At 35.6% G+C, this 17,847-nt stretch overlaps 1 protein-coding gene across 50 annotated transcripts in view; it reads left to right on the forward strand.

Annotated features, from left to right (window-relative positions):
• Positions 1–4,163: 4,163 nt before the first annotated feature.
• dnajc24 (DnaJ (Hsp40) homolog, subfamily C, member 24) overlaps positions 4,164–17,847 on the forward strand; it is a 276,223-nt gene continuing 262,539 nt past the window's right edge. For 45 of the 50 annotated variants that reach the window (XM_073941886.1, XM_073941897.1, XM_073941887.1 and 42 more), the window contains exons 1-3: positions 4,164–4,235; positions 4,880–4,991; positions 17,684–17,822. In XM_073941886.1, coding sequence (XP_073797987.1) covers positions 4,884–4,991; positions 17,684–17,822 — 247 coding nt within the window. In that variant the 5' untranslated portion in view covers positions 4,164–4,235; positions 4,880–4,883. Of the gene's footprint in view, positions 4,388–4,879; positions 4,992–13,393; positions 13,552–14,081; positions 14,363–17,683; positions 17,823–17,847 lie in introns of all 50 variants that reach the window. The other 5 variants (XM_073941864.1, XM_073941875.1, XM_073941869.1 and 2 more) reach the window with 2 other exon arrangements.

The following is a 17,847-nucleotide window of genomic DNA, read 5'->3' on the forward strand; positions in this document are numbered from 1 at the left end:
TATAATTCTGTTAAAAGCTTTTGTAAGCGACATTCTGCAGATATTGAATATGTAAAAATAGCTATTATATTTATAAAGCAAACTGTAACCTAATGATTAGCAAGAAGCTGTAGCATTCTCTTCATTTTTCCTGCCATTTTGGTCTTGATTTTCACGGAGGCGATAAAAGCGGAATTGCAAAAACGAATTACACGCATCAGTAAAACAAGAAAACAAACAGCTGTTATTGTGCCTTATACATCTGAAATGTCAAACACAAAAATCTGTATATTTCATCAAGGAATTATTAATTGCTTCATAATAAACCTAAATTGAGTAAACATGCATCGACAAACAATCTGTTTTTTTTTCTGCGTTGCATGTGGCATCTATCACAGCGCTCATTAAAGACTTTGTTAATTAGCAGCTGGAGACAGTGGCTGAGGTGTGTACAGTGTGATTTTTTTTCTTTCTTTCTTTTTCTGCCCTCTGTAGACTATGACACTTGGATATTTGAGATAATTCCCAGCACAATTAGCAAACAGGCAGCAACTTTTCTCGCAACCCTTGTCACAATCGCACATATAGTTTATGTTACCAGATGAAAGTGTTCGGAGTAATTCTGTCCATGTAAAATTTCAGTTTTCTGACATGCTGTTGTATTGATTTTACGTTTTGTTTTCTTTCTTTTAATTTAAAGCTCAGTGTTGTTTTTGGAAAAGTTTCTCTTGTCCTTCTAGTATTGTTTGGTCAAGTTGGACAAAAAAAAATTGAAATATACAGTGTGCGGGGGCGTCACTGTGGTGCAGTGGGTAGCACGATCGCCTTGGAGCAAGAAGGTTGCTGGTTCAAACTCTGGCTGGGCCAGTTTCTGTGTGGAGTTTGCATGTTCTTCCAGTGTTGGAGTGGGTTTCCTCCGTGTTTCTCCCTGTGGTAGGTGAATTGAATAAGCTAAAGTGGCTGTGAGTGTGAGTGTATGGGTGTTTCCCAGTGTTGGGTTGCAGCCGGAAGCAGCAAAACATATGCTGAATAAGTTGATGGTTCATTCCTCTGTGGCGACCCCTAATGAATGAAGAAACTAAGCCGAAAATGAATTAATGAATTAATACAATGTGCTAATTATACATTGATGATTGGGGGAAGGGGTCAATTTTTTCAGTAGTATTGTGGTTATACATGCTTCAGTGAATCAAATTTATGAATGTATTTAAATTAGGCTACATCTAATTTATTTTAAAAAATTATCAATTTTCAGTGCTTTGAGAGATATTTAGTTACTATTTTAGAGGTTACTGTAGGTCAAACTATACAAATCATGTGTCTAATTTTAATTTTTTTAGACTACATGCAGATAAAAACAAGAAACAAGAAATCTGTTTTGTGAATACTTACAGTAAGATGTCTATTGGTGATCTAGAACTGCCAGTATCAGACTGATGAATTAGATTTTTCTTGCATTGATTAGCGCGATTATGCATTCACAATAGTATGAACTGTTTTAGGTAACATAATATAATGTATATATATATATATATATATATATATATATATATATATATATATATATATATATATATATATATATATATATATATATTACATATAAATAAATGTAAATTTATATTATACATTTTTAATTGTTAATATTTAATATATAGATCAGAGATCATTCATTAATCAATTTTCTTTTCAGCTTCAGCGGAATAAACCACCAACTTATCCAGCGTATTTTTTAGCTGGATACGTAGCAGATGCCCTTCCAGCTGCAACCCATCCCTGGACCCATACGCTCTCACATTCACACACATACACATTTTAGCTTACCCAATTCACCTGTGCCCCATGTCTTTGGAAACCGGAGCACCTGGAGGAAACCCTCACAAACATGATGAGAACATGCAATCTCCACACACGAGGCTCAAACCAGTGACCTTCTTGCTGTCAGAAATCAGAGAAAGCTATTTCTTACTATTAACGGACTGACCCCCCATACATCTTGTTTTGATGTCCTTCAGGGGATTAAGCGTTAATTAAGGGGGTCAACCCCCCTGTAATTCGCACCCTGAGAATGTTGTAAGTTCATAGGAAGAGTAGAATTTGGTGGCACGTTGAACACATACACACACAAACACAGGTCTGCTTTTGTGAATTGTGGGGGTTCCATTCCATCGGTTTCCATAATTTTTATACTGTACAAACTGTATTTTCTATCCCCCTACCGCCTACCCCAACCTTAACCCTTACCCAACCCTGTGTGCAGTGCATTCATTCATTAATTTTCCTTTGGCCTAGTTCCTTAGTTATCAAGGGTCACCACGGCAGAATAAACCAACCACCAACTATTCTGCCAAATGTTTTATTCAGCAGATGCCCTTCTAGTCGCAACCCAGTACTATGAAACACCCATACACTCTCACATTCACACATGCTCATACACTACCGCCAATTTAGTTTATCCGATTAATTTATGCATGTCTTTGAACTGTGGCGGAAACCAGAGCACCCAAAGAAAACCCCATGGAGAACATGCAAAATTCACACAGAAATGCCAGCTGGCCCAGCCGGGACTCGAATCAGCAACCTTCTTGCTGTGAGGGGACAGTTCTTCTAACCACTGAGCCACCGTGCCACCCTGTGCAGTTTTACTTTCTGAAACAACAAAAAAATAATTTTATATGATTTATAACCTTATAACACAAACCACGTACATGCACACACACACACACACACACACACACACACACACACACACACACACACACATGCAGGGGTGAAATTCTGGAGCATCAATGCTTTTTTCTGTGTGCTTCACTATAAAATATTTGTCAATTAACAGTTGACTATTGCATGTGATTCATAGATGTTTTCTGTTTATGCAAATGAAAACCGTGCGGTCGAATTGAATGGTTTCACGCCCTGTTGAACTCTCTTTTCATAAAGACTTATCAAAAAAAATAGTAGTTTGAAATGACATTTGGTTGGGCATGAAAATGGTCAGGGGCTGGCACTATGTTTGTTTTTTAAATGGATTTATTTATATATTATTTCATAACTATTTAATTTCACAAACTTTTTAAATGTTAGAACAACCATAAATCAGAAGCTGTGGGCAAATATTCTGTGATTTGACTACAATTATGATGGAGAAACTAATGCATCAAATACATATTTTAAAAGCTAGTCTAAAAAAATGTGGTCAAATCTAAAAACCCAATTAAATATACTAGCAATCAGTGCTACAATTTAGTTTTTGGCGTCACAGTGGCGCAGTGGGTGACATGATCGACTTACAACAAGAAGGTGGCTGGTTCGAGCCTTGGCTGGGTCAGTAGGCATTTCTGTGCGGAGTTTGCATGTTCTCCCCATATTCATTAATAGGTATTAAAAAACATTTTTGAAATAAATGCTGTACTGATTTAAAAAATCAAAAAATACATTATAAAGTCTGTTTTTACCCCAAGCAACACAAGTATTACTCCTAAAATTGACAAAAGGGTTAAAATTCTATCATAATAAAAAAATAATAAAACATATACAAATAACAGGTATTAAAGAAACATTGCTTATTTGTTGATTTTAATGAAACATACAAGTAAAATACAGTGCATTCATTTTCTTTCAGCTTAGTCTCTTTATTCATCAGGGGTCGCCACAGCGGAATGAACCGCCAACTCATTTAGCAAATGTTTCACACAGAGGATGCCCTTCCAGTTGCAATCCAGCACTGGGAAACATCCATACCCCCACAAACACGGGGAAAACATGCAAACTCCACACAGAAATGCCAAATGACCCAGTCGAGACTCGAACCAGCGACCTCGCTGTGGTGACAGAGCAAACCACTGAGCCACAGTGTCAAGTGCCACTCATTTTCGTCCGCAGCTGAAACAAGCTTTCCCTCAGTTTCCATAGATACAGCATCGAGCCGCATTTCTTCCTTTACGTGTTTCTCTTTAAATCATTCGTGTAGAAACGTTTAGTTTAAGGAGTTCCGCTTTCTCGAGAGCAGACGTGTTAAACAAACATAGACATTACATTGTTCAAGTAATAACATAAGCACGAACTATTCATTATGCTAGACAATTTGGTCGGTTTTGATTCACTGTTTGATTAAATATGGGACTCGTCAAATCATAATGTTTCTGTCAGGGCTAAAAAGAGTGAGGCAAACACACACTGAAAGCAGTGCAGCATGGACTGGCGAAGCAAACGCTCATGACAGCTCGTTAAAAAGTGGAGAAATCGTTTAATGTTCGGTTAGTCAGCTCGACAGTTCTCTTGTTATATACTTTCATACGGTATAAATGCGTATTATATATTTTTAAAAAGTGTTGTATGATGTTTTGGTAGTTATAACGTGACAGAGACTACATTCATGTTCAACGACCGTTTAATGTAATGTTTAAATGTATGTATTTATATTTAAACCTATTTATTGTTAGCTAGTCAGGTAATATTGAGGTAAAGTTCGTTTTATATTCGCACATTTGTTCGGTAACAACTTGTGACACGCTCCTTATATTATTTACTATGGTACTTTCAATATTCGGACTGAAATTACATGTAACTAGGCATGACTTCAAAACAACATTAGCAGCGCTATTTAACTGACTGTGAGCAATGTTTACTTCGATAGTTATTGGCTGCTAAAATGATTAGCCTATTTAGCATTAGCAAAGAATACCACTGAAATTATATTATTACGAAGAAAGTCTGAATGTGCGAATATAAAACCAACTTTACCTCTATTCAGGTAATAAAAATATTATATTTGTCGATATGAAAGCATGTATGTTATAGATACAAAGCTAAATAAACAACTAGATGCCCTGCACTTTCTTGATTATGTTTTGAGCTAGTACTTGATAATTTATTTACATTTTCTCTTCACGTTCTGCAGGATTATGGCAGATTATAACGCTCCACAAAAAGACTGGTACTTAATACTTGGAGCCTGTCCAACAGATGACTTACAAGTGCTGAAACAGAAGTATCAGAAACTTGTCCTCATGGTAGGTGTTCAGCAAGTATTATAATTATAGATCAAGACTTTTTAAACCAGAAGACATATCATATTAGGTTAGTTGCAAAAGTTATCATAATGCTTTGATTGATTTAGAAAACAAAACAAAACAATATTGTGTATAGAAAGCAGTGGTGGACAGAGTACTGAAAAGTCATACTTATGTAAAAGTACCATTACTTGATTAAATTCTAGTGCAAGTAGAGTAAAAGTTTCTGTTGTAAATATTACTCAAACTATAAGTACAAAGTAGCCCTTTTAAAAGTAGAGTAGTAAGTATTACATTTTTAAAAGCTGATGCATTTACATGTAATTTATGGATGTGTGTAAACGCAATATTCTGTAGTGCATTTAGCGATTGCCTAGCAGGCACACAACATCAGACGTTAAAGGTGCAGTAGGTGATCTTCCACAATGCTAAGAGCTTAGCATAAATCTCTGAATCACAGTCCCTACTCTGCCATCTAGAGCCACGCCTCCTTAAACACGAGCTCAGCAAAAGAACCCTCTCTCATGTGTTAAAAACGACTTGTGCTTGTCCGGCGGCGTACAATCCAAACTGACTTGCTATTTCAGAGCAAATAGTCAGAGTTGCATGGTAAAAAATATAGGGAGAGACTAGGCGGAATAGCGGTATTTACTTGTGTTTTGTTGTTAAACTAATTAAAATCTACATCATCAAAGGTCCCTTATGAAACTGAAAATAGTCTTATCAATCTTTGATCGGAAGATTTTAGTGGCTGAACAACACTTCTGGTGAAGCAGTGGCGCAGTAGGTAGTGCTGTTGCCTCACAGCAAGAAGGTCGCTGGTTCGATCCTCAGCTCAGTTGGTGTTTTTGTGTGGAGTTTGCATGTTCTCCCTGCGTTTGTGTGGGTTTCCTCCTGGTGCACCGGTTTCCCCCACAGTCCAAAGACATGTGGTACAGGTGAATTGGGTTGGTTAACCCTCAGGGGTCGAAGACCGCGTATACGCGTTTTGACCTGTGGTGGCATCAAACTGCTGAAATGAACTTAAATAACACTTTCAGTTTTGATCGTACAGATAAGATCAATACATCAATTGAATCTGTTATGTGTCTACTTTTTGTTGTGTACACTCACAACAACAACAAACGTGTGTGCTTTTGCAAAATAAGGAAAACAAACAGTGTAGGCATTCTGTCTTTTCTCTCTTCGTGAACTGCTTTTCAGAAATGTGTCAGTAAAATAAACTAAAACTCCGTGAATACAAAACGCACACAGATGAGACATGCATTTCTAGAAAGCTTAAAGTGTCTACTTTCAAACGCAGCTATGCATGTTGAAAACAAACATTGCTTGATAAAGTAATCGGTATAAAACCAATGCTATGTCTAGTTTCTCAGTCTGATCTCATTAGTTTTAATGCAACCACGCCTACGAGGCATTGTTATTACAAGCGTCTGTAGACGCGAGCAGACTGTGGTCAGAAAAACACGTCACTAAAATGAAAGGAAACTCGGCAAATAGTCAACAAAGATGATGATTATGACATCTATATAAAGCTTGATATTCTACTTTTGCATTAACCAATTCAAGTTGAAAACAAATGATCTCCTTTTATGTAATCCGTATAAAAGTAAGGACTCCTATATTGCCTCATTACAGCAGCGTGGTCCCGCCTCTCAGTAAGCGCGCTTCATGTGTAAATCCAGATGTAAAAACAACGGAGGTAAAGGACCAGTGGCAAAGAGAGCTAAAGTAGACAAGAAGTACTCCGGGTTTGCTCAGTAATGAAAGTAATGTTGCTCTGTGTCATTCCGACAAACTATTAGATGAAGATGTAGCCTTCAACTTCACAAAATGTTTAAAAATGCTACAAAAGTGGACCAAGTAATCTTGCGTCTGTGAGTCTCCGCTGATGTCAAAAAGAAGGCCAGTTGTTACAATGAAATACTGCCTTTTTCCTGCACTGCTCCCCATCACAGGACACCTGTCTGCAGGGTCACATTTCTAAGTGTCCTTTGTAAGTTTATTCTTTAAATAATTACTGTGAATACCGAATGAGAGGATGATCACTTGCGCCAAAAGCTGCTGTGATGCACGGGACTGTTTAAAAGATTTTATTATCGCACATGGTGTGTTTTTCACCCGCTTTCTTTTGCTCGCAGTAATTTTTGTTAATATGGATTAATTATCATTCTTTAAAATAACATTGCTCTAATATGAGATTACCAAAACTAACTCAGAATCTTATTATTATAATTCAAACTTTGCATATACTATTCCATATATTATAATGTATTGTTTTTTTAACCAATTTAAGATGTTTGACAATGTTAAAATAATATGTTTTTGACTTATGGCATGTTTTTGACTTAATAACCTATTTTTAGACATAGTGTTAAATAAAAATTTACACAGTACACTTTATAGAATGTACTGACTCTCACAGGTGTATCTTCAGTTATTTTGTGTGATTAATATATTTTAAATAAACTGCAAACAAAAAAGTAAATAAACTTTCCTCTGATTCCTTCTTGAAACTCTTCCCTCCTAGTCACATACTTTTCTGATGGCTCATTATGCAGCTCATTATGCAGGTCTTTGTCTTCTCAGGTGTGACTCACTGCATAGTAATGATAGTTCACACCTTCCCGCATAAACCAATTTCACTCAAAAAGTGACTTAGAAATTTAAATTCATTATATTGTTTTCTGTGAGCAAGTGAACAAGATGATTCTCACATAATTTTGAAGCAAAAACACTAGACTACCAGATCCAGTTATCAAAAGTCTTGTGCACAAATGTTCTCTGTGTGTTTCATGTCCTTGTTTCAGTGACTTCAAAATTTTAGTTTTTCACTAACCACGCATAAACGTTTCTTTCTCAAAAACACAAACACATACGAACATGCTGCTTAGGTATTATTGTAGCCCAACTTGTGCAGTTTACAGTGTTATCACACTTTAGCCATTTATATGTTTTTAAAATACTGAAAACAACACAAATGTCAGTGCATGTCAAAACTTCTCCAGAGCCCCAAAACACCCTTAGACCCCAGAGGGTTAAATTGTCCGTAGTGTATGAGTGTGTTTATGAGTGTTTGTGGATATTTCCCAGAGATGGGTTGTGGCTGGAAGGGCATTCGCTGTGTAAAAAGTGCTGGATAAGTTGGCAGTTCATTCTGCTGTGGCGAAACCGGATTAATAAAGGGATTAAGCCGACAAGAAAATAAATGAATGAAATGAGTTTTAAAACAGAACATTACCTGTCTAAGAGAAATCCTTCAGTCATTGTGTCATCCTTTCTCCATCGTGCAAAGGTAACTCTAATACAGATTTAGGTTTTTAAAATTTTTGATTTAGCATGTTTTTACCGATCACTCTCTCTCGTGAACGCGCGTCAGTTGACGGAGCTGCGTACAAACGGCTGCACAGTTGTTCAAATCTGCATTTGCTGATAGACAGATTAGGCTACTTATCAGAATTATGAGAGATGTCGGTCCGACTCTATTTAATTGGATGAACATTTTTAGTTTTATGCCTTACCCAAAATATAAAAATACACATAAATACATTTAGATCACTTACTTTAATCATTACTATTAGACTGTGAAGAGACTTTCAACCAGCACAACAAAAAATGCTTCTGAAGACAATTACCTACTGCACCTTTAATATTAGGTTAGATTTATTACATGATTTCAGATGACCAAAATTCAATTTCTAGCCAGTGTCTAAGGAGAACATTATTTTGATCACCAATAACAACGCCAAATGACATTGATATTTGCTTGATTTTTAGCTTGTGTTTGGAAAGTGACCGTATTAAATCATGTTGATTTCAAAAGCTGACATTTATTAGTCAGGTATGGCAACCAAAATCCAAATTCTGATAGATGTCATATTGGTAATGTCCACACAACATCAAGCTGTAACCACATTAGATGTTGATATTTGGTTGATTTTAGGTTGGTTGACATTAACGTCGACCTGACCTTGAGTTCTGATGTCAAACAGATTTTTACTCACAAACAAAACACAACATCTAACAACATTAAGGTACAGTGCCAATCTAATGTCAAGTTGACGTCTTGTGCCTGCTGGTTATTTAAGCCATTTTGGTCATCATACAATAAACATCCGTCATCTTCTCATCAGTGACATGAATCTAAACAGTCTCTGGGTCAATGCGTCTAAGGATTTTGGACATATTCTTGAACATTTTTAATGCTTCCAAACTGTTTGCTGCAACTATAAAGGACCCATGTTTTGAGGTAGTTCATTATGACGTGATTTACCTTCTTTGTGCGATTTGATTGCAATCACAGGTCAGATTTTACCAACCCCCATTCATTCATTTTCTTGTTGGCTTGGTCCCTTTATTAATCCGTGGTCGCCACAGCGGAATGAACCGCCAACTTATGCAGCAAGTTTTTACACAGCGGATGCCCTTCCAGCCGCAACCCATATCTCTGAAACATCCATACACACATTTACACACACACACTCATACACTACGGACAATTTAGCTTACCCAATTCACCTGTACCGCATGTCTTTGGACTGTGGGGGAAACCGGAGCACCCGGAGGAAACCCACGTGAAGGCAGGGAGAACATGCAAACTCCACACAAACTCCAAACTGAGCCGAGATTCGAGCCAGCGACCTTCTTGCTGTGAGGCGACAGCACTACCTACTGCGCCACTGCCTCGCCCCCCCAACCCCCATAAATAAACTAGTGACTGCAGGTGGAAGGAAAGTAGTGGAGTTATATGGTTTTGCAAGAAATAAATATGTAGGTTTCATAATTTTGGACTGTTTTTGAGCAGTCATCATGAGTTCAAATGTAATCAAATTCACATAAATTTAAGAGTATACGTTTAATGTAATTACATTTCATGAGGTCAGTTCTAATAATAATTGGTTTTATTTACACTTCATATAATGATGTAATCAGTCGATCGAATACTAATAAAATATATTATTGCATTATATATTTTTTTGTTTATGTGTTACTTCAAATATCTAAGATTTTTTTTCTTTAACCTGTTAGCCAACACCAAACATGGGTATGTACACCTACCTAAAGTAAAATAGCAGTTGTTGATCCCAGTGAGCTACAAACAAAAATTAGGTATCATTGGAAAGAAGACATTTTGAGCTTTACTATCTAGAGCCTTGAAAAAAACTTTATACATTATGAAGTAATGAGAATGAAAAATTGTACTGTTCAATATTTGTTTTTTCATATACAAAATGACCCCCCCCCCCACCTAAAAAACCCAAAACTTTATGGCTGCTTCATAAAATACCAGTCCTTCAGAATGTTAGAGTACAGATTTAAAGTTTTTTAATGAAGATTCAAATATTCCTGCAATACTAATGATCAGTCTGTAGGCCTTCAAATTGTCTTATTTACCTAATTCACTTAAATTATTGCCACTAATAAATGGGATCATTAGAATTACAATGATATAATGCTTTTTAATATTCTGACTTGGATTATACATTTTATTAATAATTGAGCATCAGTAATATTTTATGCAAATCAGTATATTAGAATTATTTCTTATGCTGTTTATGAACAAAAAAAAAAAAGGAAATTTAAATAGTTATAACATATTAATGATCCATTAATTATTTATTTTTTGGTTAATTTATATATTGGTTAATCTCTTCCAAGATAATATTTAATTTACATAATAGAGACTAACAAGCAGCTTTGATACTTCTAATATCGTAAATTAATTAGATTTTTTATTATTATTGATATGCTTAGGTTTTTTATTTTATTTTTATTTTTTAGAAAATGTTGCTCATTGGAGTCAAAGAGACTAAGAGCTACTGCCATAATAAATGCTTAATACACAATAAATTCTGCATATCTACTGAGCCCAGAAAGATAAAATGCATAGCGAGATCAAGATTATGCAGATCGTTCTTGATTCTCTCGACAAAGTTCCCTCCAAGGGCAAATTGTTCTTGCTAAATACGAGCTCGGGGAAACATACGCACAATTAATCAATGGCATCAGTATTTCTCATTAATGCACATTGCAGGTTGACTTATTGCAGTCAAGTTATACTTAAGCTGATTTGTTTAATCCCAAACCCATTTTGATTACAGCAATCACATAACACCAGTCGATCAATCAGGATGTGCGCCGTGCAATTTGTTGAATCAGTTTGAGGGCCACTGTCCAATGCCTTATGCAATATACAGCTGAGAAGTGATTGGTAATGACAGTCACATTGTTTTATAAAAAGACAAAATCAGATAAAAAACAGTTTCTTATTAAATTTCTCAGAAATTAAAGCCAGTTTTGTAGCATTATAACCAAATAGTCATTTACAAAGTAATTTATGTGAATCTTTATGCTTTTTTTGTCAATTGTCATATTTTAAAGAATTTTTCAAATCACACACACACATATACTAAATGTGTGAGATGTAATAAAGAATGAGACACATTTTATACTTGATCTTGTAATCATAGTAACATTCATTTATAACTGATTGTTGTAAAGCACCTCAAGTTTATGAAGCCAAAAGAATCATAAAATACGCTTTTATAAATGAATGTTCTTCAGCTAAATTATATTCTTTCTGATAAGCAGTTTCTCTTAAAGAGTCAATACTACTAAAAGGGTTTGAATGTTAACAATATTATATTGCGTTATTTCATTTACCCCCAGTTTCTTTTTTAATTCTGATAAATGCACAAAGAAAGATTCAAAATAGACTTGAATTTAAATGGTTAATATAATTTAATTTACATACCTTATTATAAATTGCTTATTTTTAATAAAAATCACTACATTTTCAATAGTCAATAAGCTATTTAACAAAATATTTTGCATTTGTTGCATTGTACGTTAAAAAAAAAAGTTTTTTGATACTTATACATCTTTAGAGAACGAAAAAGAAGACATCTGAACATCCAAAATGACATGAACACAAAGTGTGTAACTTTTGTTGAAATCCTGTCTGTTTAAAAAATAATGAATAATAATAATTTTACAATCTCTACCAGCAAAACATGGACACGAATGAGTTAAAGAGCTAAAACAACCCAAAAACCTGTAATACTGAGGATTACAGTCTGCATTCACATCATTGCCATCTTCATTGACTCAGAGATCAGTCTGGCAGTAGGTGGCAGTAGTGTGATGGCAGTAGCCTTTATGCCCTGTGTCTCTCCGCTGAAGCACAGAGAGCGGCTGGCACACGAAGCCCAGCAGAGGCTGTGGCAGTGCTCCCTTCACAGCCTTGGAGAGATGATGATGTATTGTTAGAGCTGGCGAGTGCTCCAAATTGCCCAGCCCTTTATATTGTGTTCTTGCTCTCCAAGCTCCATTAGCCCCAGTAAATGAATATTTTACAATGCGTGCAAAGAGACAGCAATTAAAGCGTGTAACTCCAGAGGGGCAGGAGGACGGACCGCTCTAACTGAGCTCCAGCCTCTAGTTGTGTTATGTATTTATAACATTTACCTGAGCTGCGCCGAGTGGAAGTTGTAGAGTGACATTATTGAAAGATGTGAGATTACCAGCCTCATGTTTGTAATGTTGAGTCTGCAATAAAAACAAACAAACATTTTTTTTTGCTCGTTCAAACTACTTATTTAATATGAGCTGAAACAACACATATCTTGAGATTTCATTGTGTCCACTTCATTTTTTATGTTTAATCCACATAATTTTTTTTTTTTTGATTGGTACAAGTTATCTTAATTGAGACACCTTTTACAGTGTTAATGCATAATGAAATGATTTTTAGGAGATGGTTACCTAAGCATTTACCTTCAAATGTGTTTAGAGGATGATTTAATATTATAGAGTTTACACAAGTGTATAAAAAAACATTTAATTACAAATAATTACAGAATAAATATTTATGTAATAATAATTACAAAAGAATCAACAAGTAATATGTTAATTTAAGCGTGTAGTGTTGAAATAGAAAGACAAATATTTTCCTGAAAAATAAATTTAATGTGTAAACAAGTATTAAAGCATCTAAATGCAAATATTAAGCAATAAATATAAAATAAGCATGAAAAATAATCAGATTTTTATTTTAAAACTGTGCACAGATTTTAAAAGAATTATATGCAGCATAAAATAAACATATTATACAGTAGTCAACTTTCAAAATGTGAATCAAAAATGTTTTTCAGAATTCCTAGGACAAGAATGGGTGTTCTTCAATAGTTTTAGGACAACTTTGATGAAATTTGATGATACACTTCAAATGTTGACTGCTGTACTACTGTTTCTTTTTGTATGCAGCATTCATTCATTTTCTCTTCGGCTTAGTCCCTTTAATAATCTGGGGTCACCACAGCGGAATGAACAGCAAACTTATCTACACACATACACCATGGACAATTTTTGATACCCAATTGACCTATACCGCATGTCTTTAGACTTGTGGGCAAAACCGGAGCACCTGAAGGAAACCCACGTGAACACGGGGAGAACATGCAAACTCCACACAGAAATGCCACCCACCCAGCCGAGGCTTGAATCAGCGACCTTCTTGCTATGAGGCAATCATGCTACCCACTACGCCACTGTCACTCATGTATGTAGTATATATTTTGATAATATAATAAAATGAAAAAATGAGCTTAATAAGATTGTTTTTAACTGTTTAAAATAGCAGAAAAGACTTTAATAGCTGTACGAAAATAGATTTATTTTAGTATTATTTATTAGTTTATAGTTATAATGATAATATTTATATTTATTAGTTGTATTATTATAAAGTAATAATTTTTTGTTGAGCAATACATTTGCATATTAGAATGATTTCTAATTTAGCTTTGTTTTAGGAAGAACTGAGTTCAATGAAAAGAACTCTAATGATATTTTCAATATTAAATATTGAATGTTTTTATCAAATTTTAGTCATTTAAAATGCTGAAGAAATATAATTAACCCCAGCTTGTAAACCATAGTCTTTGTGTTTAGTTATTATCCATAATATTATGTAATAAATCAAACATTAATCATGCATGATACAAACACATTTAAGAAATTAAACCTGTATATACAAAAAAACTAAACAAAAACGCATGTTGATTTAAAGAAAAATTTTTTTTCTACATTCAGCCCAGCGTTTCCTCATCTTTTCATCAGACACTCAATCAGACACTCAGTTACGACAGACTTGAAACCCGGTTCACAGGGACTGTCTATTTGACAAAAGGCTACCCAGTGAGATGTTTGTGGAGCAGCGGTATGTGCTTGCCAGGGCTAAGCTGCACTTCACACCTGTGGTCCTGACTCCTCAAGCTCACCTACAAAGAGTAGAGGGAAGCAAAACCCTATCTCCGATTGCGCCACTGGGGAGAGAGTCTAATTCGCTGGCAGAATCTGGCGTCCTGCTGGAGGTAACAGAGAAATTGTGCTGCCAAGCTTGCTCGACCATTCTCAAGGTTCAGAAACAGAGCTGCTTTTCTGTTTCTGTGCTGCTGGCTGAGAATAGATATAAACATATTGCATTGGGGGAAAAGTGAGGGTTCAGATTGCCACACCACAGAAACAAAAGCAGGGGGCGTAATGTAGTTTCGTTCAAAGATTTTGCGTAAGGAAGTTTTACTAAATAGGTTATTATTGTACCTAAAAACACCTAAACATAATGATGTGCTATTATATAGGCTTTTTTGTTGGTCAGAATATTGGTCAGAATATCTGTGTTGTAAAAGTTAAATAATATGCTTAAAGTTTAAAGGGTTATGTAGTTTATTTAAGCACTTTAAGTCTGGTGGGACGTTTACATGTCACTTTCAACTAAAAAATTTCATTTGTAATGTATTTTGGCTGTTTATTTATACAACGACAGCTATACATGATACATGATACATGATAATGGGGTCATTATTTGGGCCACTCAGAATCCGTAGATTTTTAGCCCATGATTGAATTTATTTACTTATGCAAATATATGTAAATATATATTTATTCACTTTGTATAATAATTTTCAGGATTATCTATCTAGATTTTGCGAACATGACTTTTTCTGCAATGTGGAAGTAAACTATTTTCTGCGATTGTTTTACAACTTCTAATTCGTTTTAATCTGCCTTTCCACTGCACACGACAAACGACAAGCAACAGATCGGAAGTCGTTCATTTCCAGTGGAAAATTCTTATGCAGAAAATTCGGATCCGATTTGAGCTGTGGATCCATTAAAATATTTGAACTATTGCGACTTGACCATATGCGACCAGTCGACCAGATGTGATGTATTTCAGGGTTGTCCAAGCAAGTCCATGCACGTGAGATAAGAACTAGTGGTTTTCCGTAATTTTTTTTTTATTATAAAAAAGTCTATATTAAAAAAAATTATAATAATTTTTTATTCAAAAAATGAGTAATAAAAAGTTATATTATTTTTAATATTGTCTCCACATTCCCTTCAAAATTTACAGCAGTCAATAATACGTATTCTTTCATTCATTCATTCATTCAACCATGGTGAACTCACAGAGAATATAGGCTTTTGCTTTTGCACATTTTTATTTCGGACACGACCATGAGAACCAGATTACTATGGTGCACGACAAAACTGAATATTATGTGCGGCTGTCACAAGGGGGTGTATTCCGACAGTCACGTCCGATTGTCGTGTGCAGTGAAAAGGCAGCTTCAAACTAGGAATGATAAATAAAAGTAAACGGTTGAACTACTTTCCCTACAAACAGATCTGTTTATAAAAGTACATAAAAAACTTATTGTAAAAAAATTAAAAAGTACACATTTACAAGGACGCATTCTGCTTTCGCAGTCTCCCGAGTTTGTTCCTCCAAGGTAACTTGGCAAGAACGGACTCCACTAGAACATGTGTCCATTCTCAGTGTTCTTGGAGTAGAGAAACAGCCATAGTTTTAATTTAGTGACATCGCCATCTACGGACTTGGCATGCAAAATACAGCATTTCCTCTCAAAGTGCAAATTTTTTAAAAAACTGAGACCATTCTGAACATAATGCAAATTCCAAATCATGGTTTTGTTGGCTTTTAGTCTATAGGTATGCGCAAGTACTTGCTTTTTAATTTTTAGTACCATCGTCATTTCGTAGTGCCCTTATTTTTATATTTTATATAAGAGGCATCATATAATATAATATTTAATAGTGATGTTTCCAGTTCTATTCTAAATAGCTTTGCTGATTTAAAGTTTCACTTACGACTTTGCTTTAGCTGTTTAACTCTGGTCATTCTCTGATCCTCTGATCTGAAGCGTCCTAAACACAAATCGATTTAATCCTCTTAGCTGGTATCCTGTGCAGTTCCTAATCTTAATGTCTTCTTTACTCTGGTACTTTTAATTAAACAGAGATTTGACTGCAGAGGGATGTTTTTCCCGCATTTTACCACCTTGGAATCTGTAATATCGGCGTGTGAATGCGCTTGTGCTAGAATGAACATGTCCACAAAAGCCTTTCATCATTTGGACGGTCATAATGAACAATTCACATCAGAATGTTGAAGGATCTTCCCTCTTTTTCATATTCGAGAGTGGGTTGTGAGGCTGTGTCCTCTTTCAATCGCACTGTGAAAGCGCCAAGAAATTGTTAATGATTCTCTCAATCAGGAAGTTAATTTTTGGCTTGTTGCTGCAGTTGCTTTTCTGTCCCTCTTCTCATCGCATTCTGACCGCCTATTAACAAAGTGAAAACAACAACAAAAACACAAACAGAGGAGGGGGGGATGAACAGGAAACAACGGAGAACGGGCACCCTTAAATTTTAATTAGTTTTAAACGTAATTGCTTGAAATGATTAGTTGAATTCAGTCTTCCTGTTACTTAAAATTAAAAATATAATCGCTGTGGACAGTAATTGGCTTGCCCCGGATTGTCGTTTATTGTAGCCCAGTGTCACCCCATGCATCATTACCCGACTTTGGCGGCAGTGCAGCTTCTGAACTATAACGACCATACAGAAACACAAACACACACACATGCAATGCTCTGCTCGTCTGTGCCAGAGCATAATCAGAGTCTGGTTGAATGCCTGCTCGAAAGGATCTAAGTTGTTTTCCGTTTGCCCCTTTCAACCTTGCTCTTCTCCAGTGGGCAAATGAAGAGCCCCGCGGCTTGACTGACCCTCGACCCTCACTAATCGATAGCCACAGCCCACTGTCCATAGATTCCTCAAGGAGAAGAATAGTTCTGTACTTCGTAAGAATCCTTCCAGGCCGGAAGGGACTGTCAAAGTAACCCCTAAAGCTCACTTTAGGGAGGCTGCATTAGTCTTCTGGGTAAAACTATATATTTTGGTGAAGCAGTGAGTTTATGGTAGGATCTGTCATATTTTAGGAGATCATGTTAGTGTTTTTAGCTGGAGGAAGAAGTCGGCCTTTACCCTTCTAACTGTCTACTCTGACCAGTTTTGTTATTGAGAAGACATATCTGTCCTAACTGATATATATATTTAGTTTTGTTTGTTTTTTGCACCATTGTCTATTTTAGTGTCCATGGTTTGCCTTCTATAGTAAGTTGGCCAAAGGCACAGCTAATCCATCAGCGAATTGCCTGTGAACATTTTTAAGTCAAGAAATGTCATCTTGTTTACATAGTTTTTTAAAATTTCTACCTTTTGTATCCTGTTGTGATTCAATGAAACATAATTGTCCAATTGTAAATAATAAAATGTCATTGGTTCTCATTTCTGCCAATCTCATCTCTGTGCATTCTGATTGGCAGTTTCACCCAGACAAGCAGAGGCCAGACGTTTCAGAAGAGGAAGCGGAGCAGCACCTGCAGCGATTCATTGACATCGACCAAGCTTGGAAGATCTTAAGTAATGAGGAGAGCAGGAACGAGTACAATTTGCAGTTACGGGGTATGTTCCTACTTAAAAGATGGTC

Source organism: Danio rerio, chromosome 25 (assembly GCF_049306965.1).
Source record: "Danio rerio strain Tuebingen ecotype United States chromosome 25, GRCz12tu, whole genome shotgun sequence".
Taxonomy (NCBI): Eukaryota; Metazoa; Chordata; class Actinopteri; order Cypriniformes; family Danionidae; genus Danio; species Danio rerio.